The sequence below is a fragment of the Hemiscyllium ocellatum genome, chromosome 47 (assembly GCF_020745735.1).
Source record: "Hemiscyllium ocellatum isolate sHemOce1 chromosome 47, sHemOce1.pat.X.cur, whole genome shotgun sequence".
Taxonomy (NCBI): Eukaryota; Metazoa; Chordata; class Chondrichthyes; order Orectolobiformes; family Hemiscylliidae; genus Hemiscyllium; species Hemiscyllium ocellatum.
The window spans coordinates 2,767,843-2,787,817 of record NC_083447.1 but is presented as its reverse complement, the minus strand read 5'-3'; the positions used below and the strand labels follow the sequence as shown (position 1 = coordinate 2,787,817).

The 19,975-nt window shown below is 51.3% G+C and overlaps 1 protein-coding gene across 1 annotated transcript in view; it reads right to left on the bottom strand.

Moving 5' to 3' along the window:
- LOC132836709 (EH domain-containing protein 2-like) overlaps nucleotides 1-19,975 on the bottom strand; it is a 55,126-nt gene that overhangs the window by 27,138 nt on the left and 8,013 nt on the right. The window contains exon 2 of the mRNA XM_060856113.1: nucleotides 18,874-18,971. Within this exon, the coding sequence (XP_060712096.1) occupies nucleotides 18,874-18,971 (98 nt within the window). The remainder of the gene's footprint in view (nucleotides 1-18,873; nucleotides 18,972-19,975) is intronic.

Below are 19,975 nucleotides of genomic sequence, written 5' to 3'. Positions count from 1 at the left end.
GCCTATCGCAGTCACCCTGGGTCAGCCCTGAAGGAGTGCCGCACTGTCAGAGGGTCAGTGCTGAGGGAGTGCCGCACTGTCGGAGGGTCAGTGCTGAGGGAGTGCTGCACTGTCGGAGGGTCAGTTCTGAGGGAGTGCTGCACTGTCAGAGGGTCAGTGCTGAGGGAGCGCCACACTGTCAGAGGGTAAGTGCTGAGGGAGTGGGCACTGTCAGAAGATCGGTGCTGAGGGAGTGCCGCACTGTTGGAGGGTCAGTGCCGAGGGATCGCCGCACTGTCAGAGGGTCAGTGCTGAGGGAGTGCTGCACTGTCAGAGGGTCGGTGCTGAGGGAGTGACGCACTGTCATAGGGTCAGTGCTGAGGGAGCGCCGCACTGTCGGAGGGTAAGTGCTGAGGGAGTGGGCACTGTCAGAGGGTCAGTGCTGAGGGAGCGCCGCACTGTCGGAGGGTAAGTGCTGAGGGAGTGGGCACTGTCAGAGGGTCGGTGCTGAGGGAGTGACGCACTGTTGGAGGGTCAGTGCTGAGGGAGTGCCGCACTGTCGGAGGGTCGGTGCTGAGGGAGTGCCGCACTGTCGGAGGGTCGGTGCTGAGGGAGTGCCGCACTGTCGGAGGGTCAATGCTGAGGGAGTGGGCACTGTCGGAGGGTCTGTGTTGAGGGAGTGCCGCACTGTCGGAGGGTCGGTGCTGAGGGAGTGTCGCACTGTCAGAGGGTCAATGCTGAGGGAGTGCTGTTGGTGTTGGTGGTTTGCCAATGAGACATTAACCCTCGCCCTGCCCTCTTGGTTGGGTGGGTGGGGTAGAGGTGATGGGAATCTCTACCTGGGGGGTGGGGGGGTGGTGGGGGGGGTGGTGGGGGATGTGGGTTGGGGTTGGGGGAATTGGGGTGGGGAATGGAGGATGGGTGTGGGGGATGATGGATGGAGGTGGGGAATGGGAGTGGGGGATGGGGGTTGGGGGATTGTGGATGGGGGTGGGGGATGGGGGTTTGTGGATGGGGGTGGGGAATGGGGGTGGGAGATGGAGGTGGGGAGATGTGGGTTGGGGTTGGGGGAATTGGGGTGGGGAATGGAGGATGGGTGTGGGGGATGATGGATGGAGGTGGGGAATGGGAGTGGGGGATGGGGGTTGGGGGATTGTGGATGGGGGTGGGGGATGGGGGTTTGTGGATGGGGGTGGGGAATGGGGGTGGGAGATGGAGGTGGGGAGATGTGGGTTGGGGTTGGGGGAATTGGGGTGGGGAATGGAGGATGGGTGTGGGGGATGATGGATGGAGGTGGGGAATGGGAGTGGGGGATGGGGGTTGGGGGATTGTGGATGGGGGTGGGGGATGGGGGTTTGTGGATGGGGGTGGGGAATGGGGGTGGGAGATGGAGGTGGGGAGATGTGGGTTGGGGTTGGGGGAATTGGGGTGGGGAATGGAGGATGGGTGTGGGGGATGATGGATGGAGGTGGGGAATGGGAGTGGGGGATGGGGGTTGGGGGATTGTGGATGGGGGTGGGGGATGGGGGATTGTGGATGGGGGGTGGGGAATGGGGGTGGGGGATGGAGGTGGGGGATGTGGGTTGGGGTTGGGGGAATTGGGGTGGGGAATGGAGGATGGGTGTGGGGGATGATGGATGGAGGTGGGGAATGGGGGTGGGGGATGGGGGTGGGCGATGGGGGATTGTGGATGGGGGTGGGGGATGGGGGTGGGGGATGGGAAACTCTCCCTCGCTGCTCTCCCCCACGGTCCATGCCTTTCAATCAACAGATATGCTCACTGCTGCAACGGGATCCTGCTGTGCCACCATCTTCCCAAAAATCCCCCCTCCCCCTTCCCCCACCCCAGTTGCCAAACTAACGGAGACATCTAAAGATTGTGGAAATTGTTTCGGGGATGGGCTTCTCTCTCTCTCTCTCTCTGGGTGGGAGGGGACGGGGCCAGGAATGAATCCCACTAACAGATGGGCTTCTGCTGACACAGGATCACAATCCGCCGAAGCCAAAGAGCTGAAGTGCGTCCAGGAAAGCGACCCGCCCATTGTCAGCGGTAACACACCGAGCCCCACACAGCTCCATAAAAGGCTGCGCTGGGAAATGCTTTCCAAACAACAGACTCGCAGAAACAAGCCTTTCGGCTTTCTCCAGAGCTCTGCCCCAGGGAGAGGGCGGTGCAGCTGTTACAGATTCAGGATAAACTCTCCCCGAGTACCTCCAGCAGAAACTAAGCAACAAATGTTTGCAAACACACCGAGATCCGAAGCCAAACAACAGCCTCAATCACTCGGTATTGGTGCTGTCGAGGTCTGAGCTGGAGGGAGAGGCTGAACAGGCCGACACTATTCTCCTGGAGCCTGGGAGGCTGAGGGGTGATCTTATAAAGATTTATAAAATCATGAGGGGCACGGATAGAGTGACAGACAAAGTCTTCTTCCTGGGGTGGGGGGAGTCCAGAACTAGAGGGAATTGGTTTAGGGTGAGAGGGGAAAGATAATAAAAGAGACCTAAGGGGCAACTTTTTCATGTCAGAGGGTGGTGGAAGAAAGTGCCAGACAAAGTGGGAGATGTGGACACAGTGACAATGTGAAAAGGCCGTTTGGACAGGATCGAGAATAGGAAAGGTTCAAAGGGACATGGGCACAACGCAGCCGGGTGGGACTTGGTTAGTTTGGAAATAGGTCAACATAGACAAGAACCACTCTGTCAGGGGACGGGATGGAGCAGGGGTCACTCTGTCAGGGTACAGGATAGACCAGAGGTCACTCTGTCAGGATACGGGATGGACCAGGGGTCACTCTGTCAAGGCACGGGATGGACAAGGGGTCACTCTGTCAGTGTACGGGATGGTCCAGGGGTCACTCTGTCAGGGTACAGGATAGACCAGAGGTCACACTGTCAGGATACGGGATGGACCAGGGGTCACTCTGTCAGGGGATGGGATGGAGCAGGGGTCACTCTGTCAGGGTACAGGATAGACCAGAGGTCACCCTGTCAGGGTACAGAATGGACCAGGGGTCACTCAGTCAGTGTACAGGATGGACCAGGGGTCACTGTTTGAGTACAGGATGGACCAAGGGTCACTCAGTCAGGGTACGAGATGGACCAGGGGTCACTCTGTCAGTGTACAAGGTGGACCAGGGGTCACTCAGTCAGGGAACGGGATGGAGCAGGGGTCACTCTGTCAGTGTACAAGGTGGACCAGGGGTCACTCTGTCAGGGTACAGGATGGAGCAGGGGTCACTCTGTCAGGGTTTGAGGTGGCCATTTTTGGATTGAGACGGGGAGAGATACTCGGAAGAGGGTGATGGACCTGAGGAATTCTGAACCACAGACGGTTTCGGAGACCGTCTCACTGAATACCTTTACAAAAACAGGTCAGTTTCTCGATGTGGAAGATGTCAGGGGGTTGGGAAGAGTGTGGAGGGATGGTGTTGAAATAGTGGATCAGCCCTGATCTCAATGAACGGTACAGCAGGCTCGAAGGGCTGAATGGCCTCCTCCTGCTCCTAGTTCCTATCTTTGTATTAATAACTTTCCCTTTAGGCTTTGACTTTACTCTTGGATTTGCATCTTCCCAAATCTGATCCTTGGTAGAGTCTGAGGCCTTCTCGCTGTCACTGGTCATGGGGTTGGTAAGGGCACCCAGCAGCGTTCAGGTGGAAACCATCTGACTGTTACAGATCCCACCCTCCCCAGGGGTAGTACCAGTGCGCCCTCATGAACCGAACCCCACTTCTCTGACTGCGGCCTTTACCACACCTTCATCCCTCTCCACTGATGGACTGGTGCCAGTGTGCACTGGGCTGAGGTAATCAACCAGCGCTTATGAACCTTTGGGGTCCTGACAGGGTCAATCTCCGTCTGGCTCCTCCCTGTGACAGTCATATCTACATGGGCCATGATGACCCATTGGGCATTCTAGACTAGACTTACAGTGTGGAAACAGGCCCTTCGGCCCAACAAGTCCACACCGACCTGCCGAAGCGCAACCCACCCGTACCCCTACATTTACCCCTACCTAACACTACGGGCAATTTAGCATGGCCAATTCACCTGACCCGCACATCTTTGTGACTGTGGGAGGAAACCGGAGCACCCGGAGGAAACCCACGCAGACACGGGGAGAACGTGCAAACTCCACACAGTCAGTCGCCTGAGACGGGATATGAACCTGGGTCTCAGGCGCTGTGAGGCAGCAGTGCTAACCACTGTGCCACCGTGCCGCCCATAAAATAGATCAGATTAAGTTAGATTCCCTACCGTGTGGAAACAGGCCCTTCGAGCCAAACAGTCCACACCGACCCTCTGAAGAGTAACCCACCCAGACCCATTTCCCTCAGACTAATACACCTAACACTATGGGCAATTTAACGTGGCCAATTCCCCTGACCTGCACGTCTTTGGACTGTGGGAGGAAACCAAAGCACCCAGAGGAAGCCCACGCAGACACATGGAGAATGTGCAAACTCCACACAGACAGTCACCTGAGCTGGAATCGAACCTGGGACCCTGGTGCTATGAGGCAGCAGTGCTAACCACTGAGCCACTGTGCTAACCATTCCTTTCCAACCAATGTCCCAAACCCTGGCAATGGGCAGGAACATTCCCACCTGGATGTACACGTGACTCCAGACCCACAGTGACATGGTTCAAGGGCAACTGGGGATGGCAAACAAATGATGTCCATGTCAACACTACCCACTGGACAGAACATGACAAAGGAGCCAGCAAAGTCATACCTTTCACCATTAGGATCTCGGACCAGAATCCTCCTCTGAAGAAGGGTCACTGGACCCAAAACATTGAGTCTGTTTTCTCTCTCTGCAGATGCTGCCAGACCTGCTGAGACCCCCAGCACTGTCGGATTTTGTCTCGGATTTCCAGCATCTGCAGTTCTTTATTTAATCTACTTTTCCCGTCTGACATCATCAGGCAGGGTGGGAGCCGAAAGCAGACAGCAACATTAACCCGTGACCTTACACGATAAAGGTGCTGATCGATAGGGAGCCAGTGGGGGTCAGTGGGTGCACGGAGGAAGGGCAGTCGGTTTGATTGCAGATCTCAGCAGATTTAAAGTTTACTCTGGGAGTTCGTTTAAATACAGGTCATTCTGCCATAATGCGCATTTCACGCAAGGGACACCGTTTCTAAAGTGTGAAGGTTTAAAACGTGTTGATTGTAACGCGATTACATCACTCATACTTTAAGCGCTGTTTCTAAAGTGTGATTTTTCCATAACATTGGGTTGCTCTAGAACGCAACTATCACATTATAGAAAAACTAATGAACTCTTAAACCTTAAGAAGGCTTTAGCACACTTGCCATTATTGGTCAGAGCACTGAGTACAGGAGTTTGGAGGTCATGTTGCAGCTGTACAGGACATTGGTTCAGCCACTTTTGGAACACTGCATTCAATTCTGCTCTCCCTGCTATAGGAAAGGTGTTGTGAAACTTGAAAGGGTTCAGGAAAGATTTCCAAGGATGTTGCCAGGTTTGGAGCGTTTGGGCCCAGGTGAAACATACACCTTGGAGGAGGTGAAAGGCGAGGGTAGTGTCCCAGATATGGGTGGGAGTTCCTGCACTTAGGGGGACGGGACAGTGTCAAGAGTTTGAGTTATAGGGAGAGGCTGAACAGGCTGGGGCTGTTTTCCCTGGAACATCAGAGGCTGAAGGGTGACCTTATAGAGGTTTATAAAATCATGAGGGACATGGATAGGAAAAATAGACAGTCTTTTCCCTGGAGTGGGAGAGTCCAGAACTAGAGGGCATAGGTTTAGGGTGAGAGGGGAAAGATATAAGAGAGACTTAAGGGGCAACTTTTTCACACAGAGGGTGGTACGTGTATGGAATGAGCTGCCAGAGGAAGTGGTGGAGGATGGTACAATTACAACATTTAAGAGGCATCTGGATGGGTATATGAATAGGAAGGGTTTGGAGGGATATGGGCCGGGTGCTGGCAGGTGGGACTAGGTTGGGTTGGGATATCTGGTTGGCGTGGACGAGTTGGACTGAAGGGTCTGTTTCCGTGCTGCGCATCTCTATGACTCTAAGTCTCAAACAGGGAAGTTCACACCTTCAATATATTATCTGGGCCAACACGACACCAATTGTTAAAGTTCACTTGAAAATGAAACTTTTTAAAAAAATTTGCGATTTACATATGAAAGAACCAAAACCAATGTGGTCACTCTAAAAGATGAGAAACTTAACAAACAATCCAGGTCTTTTTCAATATATAATTTCAGTTACATCCCACTGTAAACTTTTGCTATAAATTCTGTGTCTTACTATCTGATACTTCACTAACACCTGAAGATGGAGCAGCGCTCTGAAAGCTAGTGCTTCCAAATAAACCTGTTGGACTATAACCTGGTGTTGTGTGATTTTTAACTAAGTGAGATGTCAGTCAGGAGAGTATTCGAACTGACAGAGTCATGTTCCAGATCCTCCCCGGCACAGGAGGCTGGTCCTTGGTAAATCCACAGCCGCAGAGACCTGCTGGTTCGTTGGCAGGTGGAGTGTCTGAATATATCCTTCCAAACTCCAACCAGGCTGGAAGCAGATACAGTGCTGCCAGCCAAGGTGAGGTTAGACAGACAGGTAATTTATCAAGTAGATGGACAACATTACAGGGCATTCTACAGAATTTATAGCTCGGAAAAAGGCCAGTCAGCCCATCCACTCCATGCTGGTTTTTATGCTTTAGATTAGATTACTTGCAGTGTGGAAACAGGCCCTTCGGCCCAACAAGTCCACACCGACCCGCTGAAGCGCAACCCACCCATACCCCTACATTTACCCCTTACCTAACACTACGGGCAATTTAGCATGGCCAATTCACCTGACCCGCACATCTTTGAACTGTGGGAGGAAACCGGAGCACCCGGAGGAAACCCACGCAGACACGGGGAGAATGTGCAAACTCCACAGTCAGTCGCCTGAGGTGGGAATTGAACCCGGGTCTCTGGCGCTGTGAGGCAGCAGTGTAACCACTGTGCCACCGTGCCGCCCACTACATATGCTCTACATAAGCCACCTCCCTTTACCTATTCATCGTATAGTATCACGCTGTTGCTCTGCCCTTTCATGGGTTTATCCAGCTTCCACTTAAATGTGTCGATACTATTCACTTTGACCTCTCCCTGTGGAAGCAAGTCCCACCTTCTTCCCATTTGCTGGGGAAAGAGATTTCTCTTGAATTCCCGTCGGATTTATTTGTGATGGTCTGATATTGATGACCCCTAACGCTTGCCTTCCTTAAACTCTGCTTCAGTTAGCCAGGGCATTGGTGAGGCCACATTGTGAACACTGTGTGTAATTTTGGTTTCCTTATTGAAGGAACTATGTAAATGCACTGGAGGTGCACACAGAGGGGGTTTACTGGATTGATCTCTGGAAGGAGGGGGTTGTTTGATGGGGAAAGATTAGACAGACTGGGCTTGTCCCCACTGGGGGTTAGAGAGTGAGGGGGTGATCTGATTGACGTGTATCAGATCCTGAATGGTCTGGGACATGGTGGATGGGGAAAGGATGGCCCCTCTGTTGGGTCAGTCTGGAACTAGGGGTCGCTGATTAAGAAGGAGGGGTCACCCTTGGATAGGGTGAATAGCCAAGGTCTTTTCCCCAGGATAGGGAAGTCCAGAACTAAAGGGCATAGGTTTGGGATAAGAGGGGAAAGAGTTAAAAGGGACCTGAGGGGCCACGTTTGCACACAGAGGGTGTGGAATGAGCTGCCAGAGGAAGTGGTGGAGGCTGGTACAACTACAACATTTAAAAGGCACCTGGATGGGTGTATGAATAGGAAAGGTTTAGAGGAATATGGGCCAAATGCTGGCAAATGAGACTGGATTAAGTTAGGATATCTTTTTTTGGCATGGACGGGTTGGACCAAAGGGTCTGCTTCTGTGCTGTACAGCTCTGTGACAGATGAGCAGACACGTTTTTCTTTCAGAAGGTGGAGAGTCTTTCGAGCTGTCAGCCTCAGAGGGGGGTCATTAGGACCGAGGCGGAGAGATGGGAACTGAAAGGGAGTAAAGGGAGGCAAGGGAGGCTGAAACATAAACACTTCTGCCTTAAAGGGATTGCATGGTGAAGCAGATTTGAGGGGCCGAATGGCCTACTTCCACAGCTATTTTGTATGTTTGCCTGTAAGCAGAGACACCTGCTGACAGAGGCTGCTGGTTCCATGGTCCATCCCAAATCCCATAGGGACACCCTGCAGATCCCACCTCCTCTCAGGATAAACTGAGACCTTCACTATCCAAACGCCCCATTTGTACCTCAGCCCAGCATTCACTGCGCAAGGGACTCTGGGGTCAAAGGTGACATGCTAGTGTTGTAAATTAGGGAACTTCTGAGGTTTCCCCTGACACAGGGGCTCAGTGGTTAGCACTGCTGCCTCACAGCGCCAGGGACTCAGGTTCGATTCCAGCCTTGGGCGACTGTCTGTGTGGAGTCTGCACATTCTCCCCGTGTCTGTGTGGGTTTCCTCCCACAGTCCAAAAGGTACAGTTAGTACATTTGCAGATGACACCAAACTTGAAGGTGGAGTGGACAGCGAAGGGGGTTACCTCAGATTACAACAGAATCTGGACCAATGGGCTGAGAAGTTGCAGATGGAGTTTAATTCAGATAAATGTGAGGTATTGCATTTTGGGAAAGCAAATCTTAGCAGGACTTATACACTTAATGGTAAGGTCCTGGGGAGTGTTGTTGAACAAAGAGACCTTGGAGTGCAGGTTCATAGCTCCTTGAAAGTGGAGTCACAGGTAGATAGGATAGTGAAGAAGGTGTTTGGTATGCTTTCCTTTATTGGTCAGAGTATTGAGTACAGGAGTTGGGAGGTCATGTTGTGGCTGTACAGGACATTGGTGGCTACTGTTGGAATATTGCGTGCAATTCTGGTCTCCTTCCTATCGGAAAGATGTTGTGAAACTTGAAAGAGTTGAGAAAAGATTTACAAGGACGTTGCCAGGGTTGGAGGGTCTGAGCTACAGGGAGAGGCTGAACAGGCTGGGGCTGTTTTCCCTGGAGTGTTGGAGGCTGAGGGGTGACCTTATAGAGGTTTATACAATGATGAGGGGCATGGATAGGATAAATAGACAAAGTCTTTTCCCTGGGGTTGGGGAGTCCAGAACTAGAGGGCATAGGTTTAGGGTGAGAGGGGAAAGATATAAAAGGGACCTAAGGAGCAACTTTTTCACACAGAGGGTGGTGCGTGTATGGAATGAGCTGCCAGAGGAAGTGGTGGAGGCTGGTACAATTGCAACATTTAAGAGGCTTTTGGATGGGTATATGAATAGGAAGGGTTTGGAGGGATATGGGCCGGGTGCTGGCAGGTGGGACTAGATTAGGTTGGGATATCTGGTCGGCATGGACGGGTTGGAGCAAAGGGTCTGTTTCTGTGCTGTACATTTCTATGACTTTATGACTCTGTGTGCAGGTTAAGGGAGGATTGACTGTGCTAAAGTTTCCAGGAATGTGTAGTCTGGGTGGGTTAGCCATGGTAAACGCACGGATGGGGTGGGTCTGGGCAGGACGCTCTTTGAAGGGTTGGTGTGGACTCAATGGGCAGAATGACCTGCTTCTACAGATTCTAAGACACACCCGGAGGAGCCTGGGGCAAGTTCTGCTTTGTCCGATCAAACCACAGGCACTCACTATCCAAATTCCTCAGTGCAAGTCCCAACAATGTCCCTCTCCGACTGATAATCCTGCTGCAGATTTTAAAGATCAAAAGTCCCAGGTCCTGATTATTCTGTCAGTAGCTGTCAAGCTGGAAAAACACAGCAGGTCAGTCAGCTTCTGAACAGCAGGAAAGGCAATAGTTCGGGGGGGTGCTGTTCCACCTTCACATCTAAAGTCTTTTCCCTGGGGTGGGGGAGTCCAGAGCTAGAGGGCATAGGTTTAGGGTGAGAGGGGAAAGATATAAAAGGGACCTCAGGGACAACTTTTTCACACAGAGAGTGGTACGTGTATGGAATGAGCTGCCAGAGGAAGTGGTGGAGGCTGGTACAATTGCAACATTTAAAAGGCATCTGATGGGTATATGAATAGGAAGGGTTTGGAAGGATATGGGCCGGGTGCTGGCAGGTGGGACCAGATTGGGTTGGGATATCTGGTTGGCATGGACGGGTTGGACCAAAGGGTCTGTTTTCATGCTGTACATCTCTATGACTCTATGACCATATTGTCTCTGGTTTCCAGAACCTACAGTCCTTACAGCTCTCCAAGTCACTGAATATTGTGTGGCAGACTACAGAAGGGATAACAAGGAGAGCATTAAATGCTTGGAACACTGAAACCTCAATGATCTCATTAAAGAGTTTAAGCAGATGGAGGAACACAAAGCCATGGAAAACAAACACTCAACATGAGATTAGAATCTTTCAGTAACATTACTTCCCCCAAAACAAGGTTTCCGTTGTTTATTATGTACACAGGATACACTGAACAAAGCTCACAGTTTATAACTGCAAATACAAACATCCAGGTTCTTTAGAATTTCAGTGTTTTGTGGATTCCCTCCCATCACCTGGCTGCCAGTGACAGCTGATCAAAAACACACTGAGCACCAGCAGTGATCGCATCCCACAGGCCAATGGGCTTTTGCTAAAATGACCACTTCCCAATTTCTTCACCTTTGGAGACAAACTGTGTTCCAGACCTCGCCACCTTTGCTATCCCAGAGAGGGGGCATCTCAGTCATAGAGCTGTACAGCACGGAAACACACCCTTCGGTCCAACCCATCCATATGCCCATGCCAACCCAATCTAGTCCCACCTGCCAGCACCCGGCCCATATCCCTCCAAACCCTTCCTATTCATATACCCATCCAGAAACCTTTTCCAGCCTCCACCACTTCCTCTGGCAGCTCATTCCATACACGTACCACCCTCTGCGTGAAAAAGTTGTCCCTGAGGTCCCTTTTATATCTTTCCCCTCTCACCCTAATCCTATGCCCTCTAGTTCTGGACTCCCCACCCCAGGGAAAAGTCTTTGTCTATTTATCCTATCCATGCCCCTCATAATTTTATAAATCTCTATAAGGTCACCCCTCAGCCTCCGACGCTCCAGGGAAAACAGCCCCAGCCTGTTCAGCCTCTCCCTGTAGCTCAAATCCTCCAACCCTGGCAACATCCTTGTAAATCTTTTCTGAACCCTTTCAAGTTTCACAACATCTTTCCGATAGGAAGGAGACCAGAATTGCGGGCAATATTCCAACAGTGGCCTAACCAATGTCCTGTACAGCCGCAACATGACCTCCCAACTCCTGTACTCAATATTCTGACCAATAAAGACAGGGGAGGACAGGATGGAACAGGCTGTGATGGAATACTCTCTGTAATACAGATCCACCCTGGCACATCACCATCCCACCCCCCAACCTGTAGATCTAGCTATCTCTCCCTGAATGCTAAAGGCCCCCTCCTCCACAGTACAGTATCTCAGCGAAGGTGCTGAATGGTGACCTCCATCAGGCTGTGAATGTTCTCCATGTCTGATTGCTGAGGGGGAGGGAGGTGAATGGCTGCAGTCTGTAATTTTAATTTAATTTGTGTTTTCGGCTGCGATTGTGATTCTATTTCTGAAATTCGCCAGAGCCCGGGAATGAATCATCGGATCCTCAGACTGGTTCCTCCAATGTGATCCCTGATCCCGAGCTGTCTCTCTCGGAGATTACTGGATCACTCCCACAATCTGATGGAGGTGAATCAAGAACAAGGGGTATCCCATTCCCCACCCCCACCCCCATTCCCCGTCAGACTGACGGATCAGGACAGAATATAAAAGACAGGAGAAGGCCCTTCAGCCCATCAAGCCTGCTCCATCATTCTATACAATTGTGGCTGATTGTAACCTTTACTCCCCCTGCCCACCCCACCGAGTCCACTGCCCATCCTCCTCAATTCCCCAAAAATCTGTCTGTCCCAGCCTGAAATATATTCACGTATGGAGCCCCCACCCTCTGGGACAGGAGGTCCTGAAGATTCCGAGTGAACACATTTCTCTCCATCTCAGCCCGGACCCATCGGCCTTTTACCCCGAGATCCCCATGTTCCAGAGACCCGTCCCTTAAAATCCCCAATAAACCCCCTCAATGTCAACACCCTCAAACTCGGAGGGAAGTTTCAATGTTTCGATGGGAACATCAGAACCAGGAAGAGGAGAAGGCCACTCAGCCCCTCAGTCCGGCTCCGCCATTAAAGGTGATCATGGCTGACCTGGTCACCTCACATTGCCATCAACCCCAGACAATAACAGCCCAGTTTCCCCGGCCTCCCATTGTAGGACCACACTCCCATCCCAGGGAGCAGTCTAGTCAACCTATACTGTATGGCCCCTGATGTAATTAGGTCCCTCCTTCAACAGGCAGCTCCAAACCACTCTCAGTATTCCAGTGTGGGTCTCACCAAGAGCCAGGACAACGGCAGGGAGACTCAAGTATAAACAACTCCCTCACAATAAAGTCCAACATGCTCCCACTCTCTCTCTCTCTCTTTCACTCTCTCTGTCCTGGGTCAGTGCTGGGAGCTCTCCCATTCTCTCTCTCGCTCTCTCTCTCTCTCTCTCTCTCTCTCTCTCTCTCACTCTCCCGCTGTCTCTCTGTCCTGGGTCAGTGCTGGGAGCTCTCCCATTCCATCTCTCTCTCTCTGTCCTGGCTCAGTGCTGGGAACACTCCCATTCTCTCTCTCTCTCCTGGGTAAGTGCTGGGAGCTCTCACATTCTCTCTCTCTCTCTCTCTCTCTCTCCTGGGTAAGTACTGGGAGCTCTCACATTCTCTCTCTCTCTCTCTCTCTCTCTCACTCTCCCGCTGTCTCTCTGTCCTGGGTCAGTGCTGGGAACTCTCCCATTCTCTCTCTCTCTCTCTCTCTCTCTCTCTGTCCTGGCTCAGTGCTGGGAACACTCCCATTCTCTCTCTCTCTCCTGGGTAAGTGCTGGGAGCTCTCACATTCTCTCTCTCTCTCTCTCTCTCTCCTGGGTAAGTACTGGGAGCTCTCACATTCTCTCTCTCTCTCTCTCTCACTCTCTCTCTCTCTCTCTCTCTGTCCTGGGTCAGTGCTGGAAAAATTAAGATTCTTGCAAAACTATTGTTGAAATAAACCCATTTTTTCTTTAAAACATGTTGAAAATGGGCACCGTATCGATGTTTGGGGATAGGGGCGTCAGACTAAGTGGATATTGATAGGAACGGGATCAGGCATTGTGCATGTCAGTGAGTGTGACCATGAGTAAGTGTGAGTGAGTGAATGTGAGTGAGAGTGAGTGAGTGAGTGTGTAAATGCGAGTGACCATGAATGTGAGTGTGTGAATGAGTGAGTTTATCCGAGTGAACTTATCTGAGTGTGTCCAAGTGAGTGAGTGAGTGTGTATTGGTGTGTCCGAGTGAGTGAGTGTGAATGAGTGCGAGTGAATGATTCAGTGAGAGTGAGTGAATGTGTGAGTGAGTGAGTGTAATTGAGTGAGTGTGACTGAGTGAGTGAGAGATGAGTGAGTGAGGGAGTGTGAGTGAGAGATGAATGAGTGAGTGAGTGACAGAGAGATGAGTGAGTGTGAGAGAGTGAGAGTGAATAAGTGTGAATGAGTGAGTGAATGAGTCAGTGTGAATGAGTGAGGGAGTGAGGGAGTCAGTGAGTGAGTGAGTGAGGGAGAGAGTGAGTGAGTGAGTGAGTGAGGTAGTGAGGGAATGAGTGAGTGAGTGAGTGAGGGAATGAATGAGGGAGTGAGTGAGTGAGTGAATGAGTGAGGGTGGTAGTGAGTGAGGTAGTGAGTGCATGAGAGAGTGAGGGAGTCAGTGAGTGAGTAAGGGAATGAGTGAGTGAGGGAGGGAGTGAGTGCATGAGTGAGGGAGGTAGTGAGTGAGTGAGGGGGTGAGTGCATGAGAGAGTGAGGGAGTGAGTGAGTGAGGGAGTGAGTGCATGAGGGAGTGAGGGAGGTAGTGAATGAAAGAGTGAGTGAGTGAGGGAGTGAGTGAGTGAGTGATGTAGTGAGTGAGTGATGTAGTGAGTGAGGGAGCGAGGGAGTGAGTGAGAGAGTGAGTGTGGTAGTGAATGAGCGTGGGAGGGAGGGAGGGAGTGAGTGAGGTAGTGAGTGAGTGAGGGGGTGAGTGCATGAGACAGTGAGAGTGAGGGAGTCAGTGAGTGAGTGAGTGAATGAGTGAGTGAGGGAGTGAGTGCATGAGGGAGTGAGGGAGTGAAGGAGTCAGTGAGTGAGTCAGTGAATGAGTGAGGGAGTGAGTGAGGGAGTGAGTGAGGGAGTGAGTGAGGGAGTGAGTGAGGGAGTGAGTGAGGGAGTGAGTGCATGAGGGAGTGAGGTAGTGAGTGATGTAGTGAGTGAGGGAGGTAGTGAGTGAAAGAGTGAGTGAGTGAGGGACTGAGTGAGTGAGTGAGTGGGTGAGGGAGGTACTGAGTGAGTGATAAAGTGAGTGAGTAATGAGTGATGTAGTGAGTGAGTGAGGGAGCGAGGGAGTGAGTGAGAGAGTGAGTGTGGTAGTGAATGAGTGTGGGAGGGAGGGAGTGAGTGAGGGAGTGAGTGTGGTAGTGAGTGTGGTAGTGAGTGAGTGAGGGAGTGAGTGAGGGAGTGAGTGTGGTAGTGAATGAAGGAGCAAGTAGAGTGAGTGAGAGAGTGAGTGAGTGAGTGAGGGAGTGAGTGAGAGAGTGAGTGTGGTAGTGAGTGAGGGAATGAGGGAGTGAGTGAGTGTGGTAGTGAGTGAGGGAGTGAGAGAGTGAGTGTGGTAGTGAGTGAGGGAGTGAGGGAGTGAGTGAGTGTGGTAGTGAGTGAGTGAGAGAGTGAGTGTGGTAGTGAGTGAGGGAGTGAGTGAGGGAGTGAGTGTGGTAGTGAGTGAGGGAGTGAGGGAGTGAGTGTGGGAGTGAGTGTGGGAGTGAGTGTGGGAGTGAGTGTGGGAGTGAGTGAGGGAGTGAGGGAGTGAGTGAGGCTGCTGTTCACTCGCTGGGTCCTTCCTGGAATGAGCTCAGTGTTTTGCCATTTTCCAGGCAGCTGTTGTTTCTGGAAAATGGCTCAGCTCCAAATCCCGTCTGTTCACAGAGATTCTGCAACATCTCCTGCTCTGACACGTTGCTTGTGGTCGGCAAACAGTTTTCAACCATTTCACCAACCCAGCCGTGTTTCTCGGGGGTTGGTGGGAGGGAGGGAGGGAGGGATGGTGGGAGCTGAAGTCACTTTAAGTAAAATAAACTCCAGAGAGATGTGCAGGTCAGGATGAATGGGCCATGCTATATTGCTGATAGTGTTAGGTGCATTAGTCAGAGGGAAATGGGTGGGTTACTCTTCGGAGGGTCAGTGTGGACTGGTTGGGCCGAAGGGCCTGTTTCCACATTGTAGGGAATCTAATCTAATCCTCAGATTCTGATGAAGTATCCTCTAAAACTGAGAGACGATGGGAGTGGAGCCACCGCGGGAGCATTACTGTGGAACGGTTTGTGGTTATGAGGCTGAAATTTAATAAATAGAGACATCTCTCACTCCAACTGCCTCCTGATCCCTGTCCCTCTCTAAATGACCCCTGTCTCTGTCTCACTCTGACCCCTGTCCCTAAACCTGCACATCCCTGAACACTATGGGGCAATTTCCCAAAGCCAATCCACCCTAACCTGCACGTCTTTGGACTGTGGGAGGAAATCGGAGCACCCGGAGGAAATCCAAGCAGCCACGGGGAGAACGTGCAAACTCCACACAGACAGTCACCCGAGGGTGGAATCGATCCCGGGTCCCTAGCAGCAGTGCTAACCACTGAGCCACCGTGTATTTGTCAGGTATTGAGCATGGGATCTTCCTGTTCTTGAATGACCCTCTCCCTGTGGTAGCCTTTACTCACATTTACAGAACCGTTTCTAGCCAAGGACTGGCCAATTCCTGTGGAAATTTGGATCGGGGTTTCTGAAATGTGTGCAGTGAGTCAGTGCAGGCAGTGGGAGAGCTGATGTCACTCTGTGTGCAACGATGGTTACTTTGTCAAATCAACCAAGAAATGAGCTTGCACCCTGAGTGAGGATTTTGCAGCTTGTTGAGATGTCTCCTTCCGGCTGTTCCCTTGTCGGAGAGGGATCAGTGACTCAAAGGCGGGAGGGAGGAAGGATTTTTTTGGATAAAGCCCATCCTCCCATTCCTTGCTCAGAGACTAGCGGAAAGCAGAGCCTTTGTTCATGTTTCACTTCATGTGTCACAACTAAACCCTCTCAGGTTATAGGCATCGGAGTTAGATACAGGGTAGAGCTTCCTCTACACTGCCCTTACCACATACAGCACCCAGATGGAACTGTGTAGAGGGAGCTTTACTCTGCATCTAACCCTGTGCTGTCCCTGTCCTGGGAGTGGTTAATGGGAACAGTGTAGAGGAAGCTTTACTCTGTATCTAACCCCGTGCTGTCCCAGTCCTGGGAGTGGTTAATGGGGACAGTGTAGAGGAAGCTTTACTCTGTATCTAACCCTGTGCTGTCCCTGTCCTGGGAGTGGTTAATGGGGACACTGTAGAAGGAGCTTTACTCTGTATCTAACCCTGTGCTGTCCCTGTCCTGGGAGTGTTTGATGAGGGGACGGTGTAGAGGGAGCTTTACTCTGTATCTAACCCCCGTGCTGTCCCTGTCCTGGGACTGTTTGATGGGGTCATGTAGAGGGAGCTTTATTCTGTATCTAATCCCGTGCTGTCCCTGTCCTGGGAGTATTTGATGGGGGGACAGTGTAGAGGAAGTTTTACTCTGTATCTAACCCTGAGCTGTCCCTGTCCTGGGAGTATTTGATGGGGGGACAGTGTAGAGGAAGTTTTACTCTGTATCTAACCCTGAGCTGTCCCTGTCCTGGGAGTATTTGATGAGAGACAGTGTGGACGGTGTTGATGAGCGAATTATTGCTCTGCCCAGGACGGTAAGAAATGACAGAGAGCTGTGAACACAGCCCAGTCCATCGCACAAACCAACCTCCCGTCCACTGGCTCCATCTACACTTCCCACTGTTTCGGGAAAGGAACCTACATTATCAAAGACCCTCCCACCCCGGTTATAATCTCTCCCACCCTCTTCTACCGGGCAGAGGATACAAAAACTCAAACACACGGGCCGACAGATTCAAGGATAGCCCCTTCCCTGCTGTTATCAGATTTATGAACAGACCTCTTGTATATTAGAGTTAATCTTTCTCTGCACCTTCTCTGTCGCTGTAACACTATACTCTGTTCTATTACCCTGTGGTACTGATCTAAGGTAGGATTTGCATGCAAAACGATACTTTACACTGTATCTTGGTACATGTGACAACAATAAAGATCAAAACAGTCATAGTGGGCAGGATGAGATAGAATTCTCCTTGTGTGGTCCACCCAATTGGCAAAAAGTAACAGGGTTATCCTGTACACAGCTGGATATAGGGCCCCAGTTCCAGCTGCTGGGGGAGCTGGATTATTGTGAGAGCATCTCCCAGCTCACACCAAGCAGCTGGTCTGATATCAGACAGGTGATCATTCCTCCTGACATCCCCACAGCAGCTGTGAATGCTGGCCCAATGCTCACATGGTCATTTCTGCCTCACACACTCTCTCAATTATCCTCCAACTTTCTAATCCCCACTGTCTCAGCAATCCATTCTAACCATTATCTGAAATAAAATCCTCCATAGAGTCCTCATTAGTTTCCTATGGATAGCTCCTCATTCTATAGATTTCTGACTCCCTCTCATTCCATATATACCTCACTCTCTGCTCATTCCATAGATTCCTAACTGTCTGTTAATTCTATAGAATTCCCAATAGCGCCTCATTCTATAGATACCTCACCATATCCTCATTCTATAGATATCTCATCCTAAAGATTCCTCACCATGTGCTCATCCTATAGATTCCTCAAAATGTGTGTATCCTATAGATCTCTCATTATGTGCACATCCTGTACATCCCTCATTATGTGCTCAGCCTTTCGATCCCTCGCTATACAGTTATCCTACAGATTCATCAATACAGTAGCGCCTCGACTTACGAACTTAATCCGTTCCGGGACCGGGTTCGCGAACCGCAAAGTTTGTAAACTGAATCAATTTTTCCCGTTGTCCGGATAGCGTAAGAACGCTTGGGCGGCTGTTCACAGCGCACGCGCCAAAGACGAACTGAATGAGATCACGCGGGGCCCGAGAGCTTTTGCGTTCAACAAGCGCATAGCAAAGCAGAGCAATGAAACCACGTGGTCGCACACGGGCTTTTGGCGTTCGCACCTTCGTTCGTACCTTGAATTTCGTACGTACGTTGAAGCAAAGTTTTACGTACAATCCTGTTCGTAAACCGATTTGTTTGTGAACAGGGTCGTTCGTATGTCAAGGGGCTACTGTTTGTCCTTATCCTATAAATTCCTCCCCATATGCTCATCCTATAGATCCCTCACAATATGCTCATCCTATAGATTCCTCACAATATGCTCATCCTATAGATTCCTCACTACTCCCTCATTCTATAGGTACCTGTACCATTCCATAGGTATAGGTACCCTTCATTGTCTCTAAAATGCTTGAGACATCCCAAGGTTGTGAAAGGTGCTATAGCAATGCAAGTCTTTCTTTTCTTCCCTGTTTTGACCGGAACGTGGGTAGACCCTCCTCCAACTAAACTCGGAGTTTGCACCCTCTCTATATTGGGAACGGGTTCAGGTAAGAAACTGTTCAGGTGAACACGATAGTCAGACCCCTTTGTGGTGAAGCGAAAGCACATAGTCAAGCCGCGTGGAGGGAGCTTTCCTCAGCATCTGACTGGGGGAGCCCTCACTCCCACAACATACAGCTGTCATCCTGTTTGTCCACAGAGAAACAACAGAGTCACAGTGAGTGAGTGTCCATTGTACGCAGGGCAGTGAGGAGACACCGTGTGGGGACGGGCTGAGATTGTAAATGTTCTCACCTCGGGTCACCTTCTGCTTGGTTCCTGACAGAATGCCGGGGGTGTCGATGATGCTGATACTCTCCAGGACTCTGTTCGGCAGCTGGGCACAGGTCAATCTGCGGGAAATCAAACAAATATGAGCCCATCATAGAAACCTCCCAACTCCCACAACTATCAGGAGAGCTCCCCTTTGAAAGGAGGGTGAGGTTCAGGGTGATGTCCAGAGGCAATGCTGTAACACAAGGACAAACAGCAAGCATTCCTCACTGTCGTTTAGATCAGAGCTGGGGCTGGAAAAGCACAGCAGGTCAGGCAGCATCTGAGGAGCAGGAAAATCAACGTTTTGGGCAGGGAGCCTCCAGGGTGGAGAGATAAATGGTGGGGGAGGGAGGTAGCAAAGAGTACAATAGGTGAATGGGGGTGGGGATGGAGGTGATAGATCAGAGGGGAGGGTGGAGCAGGTAGGTGGGAAGGGTAGGACAGGTCATGGGGACGGTGCTGAGCTGGAAGGTTGGAACTGGGGTGAGGTGGGGGAAGGGGGAAATGAGGAAACTGTTGAAGTCCACATTGATGCCCTGGGGTTGAAGTGTTCCGAGGCGGAAGATGAGGTGTTCTTCCTCCAGGCGTCTGGTGGTGAGGGAGCGGCGGTAAAGGAGTCCCTGGACCTCCATGTCCTCCGCAGAGTGGGAGGGGGAGTTGAAAGGTTGGGCCACGGGGCAGTGTGGTTGATTGGTGCGGGTGTCTCGGAGATGTTCCCTAAAGCGCTCTGCTAGGAGGTGCCCAGTCTCCCCAATGTAGAGGAGACCGCATCGGGAGCAACGGATACAATAAATTATATTAGTGGATGTGCGGGTAAAACTTTGATGGATGTGGAAGGCTCCTTTAAGGCCTTGGATAGAGGTGAGGGAGGAGGTGTGGGCACAGGTTTTGCAATTCCTGCAGTGACAGGGGAAGGTGACAGGGGAAGGTGACAGGATGGGAGGGTGGGTTGTAGGGGGGCGTAGACCTGACCAGGTAGTCATGGAGGGAACGGTCTTTGCCGAAGGCGGAAAGGGGTGGGAAGGGAAATATATCCCTGGTGGTGGGGTCCGTTTGGAGGTGGCGGAAATGTCGGCGGATG